Genomic DNA, 5864 nt, shown 5'->3' with positions numbered 1-5864 from the left:
CGAAAGCACTTCCCATTTCCGGCGGAAGTTTTCCTGTTGGCCACGGGACGGGTCGCACTATGACAGGACGCTTCCGTCCGACACCAAGTTGACCGAGACGAACGGGAAAACGATACGATGTTCCCCGTTTATTTATATTTTTAATGTTGTTTCCTCATTGCCGCGAGCGAGGACAGTCGACAGTAAAGTCGGCCATTTCCGCAAGCCAGTGTCATTTGGCCTGCACGCTCCTGCACAATTTCCAATCCGCCGTGTTCGGTGCAAATGGCGCAAAAAGTTTTTGTGGCGAAAACAATTGAGCTAATTTAATCGCGGCTCAAGGAGCGGAATTTTTTATCGACTAGAAAGCGAAATCAATTTTAAGCTCGGTGAGGGTGCCGCTGCGTGTTTTCATTAACTTTACGGCTTTTTTCATGTTGAAAACTTTCGGCCACACAAAATGCCAAATGGCTGGAATGGTGCCAAACCAGAAGGAACTTTTGAAACCGGACGACCGGACAAGGACATTTAGCACGGGAAATGTAAACTATACGCCCCCCCCACGACCCCGACAGTCCCGATGGAATTGCTTCACTCACGTAGCGAACCTTAGTTCCGTAGTTTGGCTTCCGCTAGTGGCATTTCGTAGGATTTAGTTCCGTAGGATCGATCTACCTCATTAGTTAACTCGATTCGCAGCATCTGTAGCGCAGCGAGGCTGCTCCCAGATATTATTTCTGTTCGCTCTATGCCAGCCGTTTGCATTCTTAGCCTAATTTTCCTTCTTGAAACGCTTCCACATTTTCGTTCCCTCGCTTGCTACTGTTGCCCTTGCAGAAATGGCGATTGCACCACGTCCCAGTTCAGAGGTCAAGTGTAAAAAAAAGAACGAAAGTAAGTCATCTGATTAAGCCATTATCAAGCCGTTGTTTAACCGAAGAAACCTTTCCCTTCGAGAGTGCTGGCGTTTCGGGGTTGCAGTTGCACACTGTCACTGTACATATTGTTGATTCATGTATATAAAACAATTTATGATATAAACAAAGCAGAAAGGATCATGAAAGGAATGATAATTTAGATAAAAATCAAATGAAGCACAACTGTTTGATCGAAAAAATTATAAATCCAATACGCGGAGCGGAGCGAAAGAGACACGATTTTAAACATTACAAGCGAAAAGACCAAAATCAAAATAGTGGAGTAACAATTATTAAGCCGCGTTCGAAGCAGATGTTGCTGTTGCTTTTAATATACTAGAGATAGGGTAAGCTTCTTTCTGCAGTTAAAGAACAACTGTATAAATTTATATGTAAAAACCACAGACCCCCCCGTTAGAAGATTGCGTATATTTATTTTAGTTACAAGTTCTACGAAAAGTACAACATTCGAACAAAGAGGCACGATGCACCAGCTTTGGATTAACAAACCTGAAAACTTGGTACCAATGAAGCATCCGGAAAAAAAACATTTTTGAAACAAAAACAGTTCTACGGCACTACAATATGAAATAAAAATCATTTGCGGGAAAAGATGTTCCAACGAAAGACATCACGTGGCGCTTTCATTTCCTGTTCGTCCGGATTTATGGGTGAGCTTCAGACTGATTGTTAGTTGCAGTGCTGCTTTCCGTTGAAACAAGCAAGGTAAGGAAAAACTTCTCGCCTGTCTAAACTGAACTTTGCAGTGCAGTGCGGGCATTCTCAAACTCATCGGTCAGGCTCGTTTACCATGCAGATCACTTCATTTACATTGCACTTCCGGAACCCGGACCAAAGGAATCTTTTGTCGGAATCGTCCGAATCGGTACCTCTGAAGGCGCTCTCTCTAGGAGTGAAAATTACTTCTGTCCAGCGCTACTCACCGAACCGGAGAAAAACATGGACTTCGTCAGTTACTTGCCCCACAATGCCCCACAAATCGGCCAGCGTTTTAACTATTTTCACCCGTAGCAACAGCAATGCAGTTTCCACTCAACTCAACTGTGCGATTCCACTCCAATCTTGCCCCCCAAACCCACGCTGGCTGCGGTTTTTCTTCAACTGCCTCGGCCGAACTTGCAATTCAATTTAAACACGAACACAAACCAGTTGTACGTGGCAGTGGTACGCCGGAACTGGTTTTGCATTCAGGTGATCGTGCATCCGGTCGGCGGGCGGTTAAAAGTTTTCTGATCAATCCGAAGAACAAACACGACGTTAATGAACACACCGGAAACGGCCCTCGACGTGCACGGTGGCTTTTTGCGTTAATGCGCCGAATGCGCTTGGTACGCCATCCCGTAGGAACCAGTTGGCCAGCCACCAGAGTTTTAATCGGATTTAAATTTACCCAACACTTTAAAAGCTTTATGGCGCTTTCCCTCTAATTTCAATTGTATCCACGAATAGCTCCAAAACAAATCCTGACTACTAGCAGCGCAATCCGCAATATTGTCAGACAGATGGGCAATAGCTTCGTTGTTCCTCGTTTATTGTTTTTCTCCATCAGTTAACCGACGTTCTTATTCTATTAGTACATTTGGAAGCTTGTGAATTTACTGCATTCCTCAAACCGATCCTGGAAGTATCCATTTTCAAATATAGATAATATGTATCTGATTCACTGTTGGATGGATGCGAGTATTTTGAATGGACAGCTTCAAATGCGTTTGATACATATTTAAGCCATGGCCTGTACAAGGATGGACACTATGCTCAAAGTTTAGCCTCGATCATTAGCTAAGTAGCAGTCACGGTTCTCACCGGGCACGCACACTACGGCGCTCACCGGCGGCCAAAGTAACCAAAGTCTACAGCCCAGTCACGGGTCCATATTATCACCCCTGCGAAGAGACACACAGCTGATACGTCCAAAATTGCAACCGCAAATCGTAACGGTTCACACTCCAGTAATCCGTAGACGCGAAATTTATAACCGTGTGTCCGATTCCGAGCAATGGCTTTGGGGAGTCTTAGCTCCCCCGTGGAGAGCTCCGGGGTTCCGATAACCGATTGTGAACGGATTTTGTGTGATTGATAAGATCCGATAACGATATAACAAAATCGTGGCCCACGAAGCACGGTCCGGTCAGTGCTGTTCCAAGTGTGGCCGAAATCGGTACGCTGCCTTCATACAGCAAGTGTAAAAACAGTGAAATCAAGTTGGGTGTGGATTGAAGAGTTGCTTCCGGAGACCGACCGAGGATCATCTAAACATGATCCTGCACGCGCTGATCGTGGGTGTGGTGGTGTTCGTGGTGATCACGCACCTGATCGAGCGGAGAAAGCTCCAGAAGATGGCCAAACACTTCCCTGGGCCGAAGCCACTGCCGGTGGTGGGCAACTTGCTGGAGTTTGCCCGACTAGATATTCCCGGTAAGTGCCGAATTCCTCAACTTGGACGATTATTACTCGTTAGATGTTCCTTTTGCCCCACATAAGTTGAGTTGCATAGTTGCATACCGTACCCGGGGTTTTCATTGACCGCCGGCTGAAGGGTGCCAGCCAACGGGGCACCCGTTACGAATACGATGCGATAAAATTAACTTTTCCGACGTGGACGAGGATAAGCGCGGTATCAAGGGTCCATTCTGCTGGTTCTGCTTCGTCATCGTCCTTAGTGAAAGGGGGCAAAATGTAAACACCCCGCACCCGGATCTCTTATCTTAAGGCGTCCACTCGAAAACACAGCACACGAAGAGCGACGCGCCTTACGCGTGCGCTTCAAGAAATCATTTCTCATCTAATCTGGCTTGACTAGCGGCCCTCGCAGGGTGGTCAAAGATGACACCTAGAGTCGAACGGTCAGTCTGCATCATTCTCATCGGGTGGGTTTTTTATTTTTTTCGCTTTCTTCATGGCTGCCACCGGCACGTAGGCGTTTTCGAACGGGTTGTCAAACTGCACGAGGACTACGGTCAGGACTACATGATGTGGTCACTTTTTAACTGGACCATCATCCTGATGACTAGCCCGAAAAACGTGGAGAAGGTGCTGCTGGCGAAGAAGACGGAAAAGGCTCTGCTGTACCAGTTCATCGAGCCGTGGCTGGGAACTGGCCTCTTGATCTCGAGCGGCGAGAAGTGGTTCCAGCGGCGCAAGATCATCACCCCGACGTTTCACTTCAAGATACTGGAGCAGTTCGTGAAGGTGTTCAACACCGAAACGAACACGATGGTGGAGTTGCTGCGGAAGCACGTCGATGGAAAGGAGTTCGACATGTACGACTACGTAACGCTGATGGCGCTGGACAGTATCTGCGAAACGTCGATGGGCACGACGGTCGACGCTCAGCACAACCCAGACAATCAGTATGTCCAAAACGTCAAGAGGTTAGTGCCCGTAAGGTGTCTCGTAGTCGTATCGAACAATGTGACCCCCGTATGCTTCCCCCATGCTTCCAGAATGGCTGTCCTTGTGCTACTCCGCACGCTGAGCATCGTGGGACCGTACCCGACACTGTACGACCTCTTCCACCCGAACTCCTGGGAGCAACGGCGGGTCATTCGGGAGCTGCACGCGTTCACGGACTCCGTCATTCGTAGCCGCCGGGAACAGCTGGCCAAGGACAAGCAGGAGAACGTGAACTTTGACATGAACGAAGAGAATCTGTACTCCAAGCGTAAGATGACGTTCCTCGATCTGCTGCTCAACGTGAACGTCGATGGCAAACCGCTCAGCGATCTGGACATTCGAGAGGAGGTTGATACCTTCATGTTCGAGGGCCACGACACTACGACCAGCGGAATCTCGTTCACGATTTACGAGCTGGCGCGCAATCAAGACGTGCAGGAGCGCGTGTACGAGGAAATCGTGTCCATTCTCGGCCCGGACCACAAGACCGCCGAGCTGACCTACCAGAACCTGCAGGATTTCAAGTACCTCGATCTGGTGGTGAAAGAAGGTCTCCGAATGTACCCACCGGTGGGCATCATTGGCCGGGCGCTGGTCGAAGACTTGGAAATGAGTAAGTGGCACACCGAACGGAGGTTGACCGTATAACCCGAACTGTATCGTTTTTCCAGATGGCACCGTGGTGCCCGCGGGACAGAATATTCTTGTTCCGATCTACGTGATCCACCGGAACCCGGAGATATACCCGAACCCGAACAAGTTCGATCCGAACCGGTTTTCGGACGAGGCCGAGTCGAAACGTGGCCCGTTCGACTATCTACCATTCAGCATTGGGGCACGGAACTGCATCGGCCAACGGTACGCCCTGATGGAGATGAAGGTGAGCCTGATCAAGCTGATTGCCAACTACCGGATCCTGCCGGGCGAGTCACTGAAGAAGCTGCGCGTGAAAACCGATCTCGTACTGCGTCCCGATATCGGAATTCCGGTGAAGATTCAGCTGAGGAAGTAAGCTCTAATGGGTAATGAACACTTGAGAAACCTTTTGTCGAATAAAGTTAAGACCAACCGTTAAATCTGCTGCCAACGGCACGAGTAACACAAGTTTGGTCCTCTGGATTAAGGGGGATAAAGTGGGCGTCCGCAACGTCTACTCACAGGCCACTCAACTCGTGTCCTTGAAGAAGATGATTGATTACCGTTCCGTATTAATTAAATAGCCGACCAGCATTCGGTTATGCTCGGTTCGGCGACTGACTCAGCAACAAGCCATTGCGGCGCTTCCGAAAAGCCTGAACCGCGACCGATTGGCCTTTTCAATCAATAAAAATGATTAATAAATTTTACGCGCGGATCGGGAGGACATCGACGATACATCGGCCTGCAAGGGATGATGACATGATTCAATTAATGATTCTCGCTAACGACTCCCACAACTTACCACGCGAGCGAATGTGGCGAGAGATTTTTGTTCATTCCCCTCCTTTGGGATCCCTATCGCCCAAAACGGGGCCAATTACATACCGGATTTCGTGGTCCTTCCGGTTCGATACG

The 5864-nt window shown here is 48.7% G+C and overlaps 1 protein-coding gene across 1 annotated transcript; it reads left to right on the top strand.

Annotated features, from left to right (window-relative positions):
• The first annotated feature begins 3172 nt into the window (after positions 1-3172).
• On the top strand, positions 3173-5322 carry LOC128274300 (cytochrome P450 4d8-like). Its single transcript, XM_053012447.1, has 4 exons — positions 3173-3332; positions 3835-4288; positions 4361-4923; positions 4982-5322. The coding sequence occupies exons 1-4, from the start codon at positions 3173-3175 to the stop codon at positions 5320-5322; spliced, it is 1518 nt and encodes a 505-aa protein (XP_052868407.1).
• The last annotated feature ends 542 nt before the right edge of the window (positions 5323-5864 follow it).

The sequence above is a fragment of the Anopheles cruzii genome, chromosome 3 (assembly GCF_943734635.1).
Source record: "Anopheles cruzii chromosome 3, idAnoCruzAS_RS32_06, whole genome shotgun sequence".
NCBI classification, from domain to species: domain Eukaryota; kingdom Metazoa; phylum Arthropoda; class Insecta; order Diptera; family Culicidae; genus Anopheles; species Anopheles cruzii.
The sequence above is the reverse complement of the archived record's forward strand: the minus strand, read 5'-3'. Positions and strand labels throughout refer to the sequence as shown.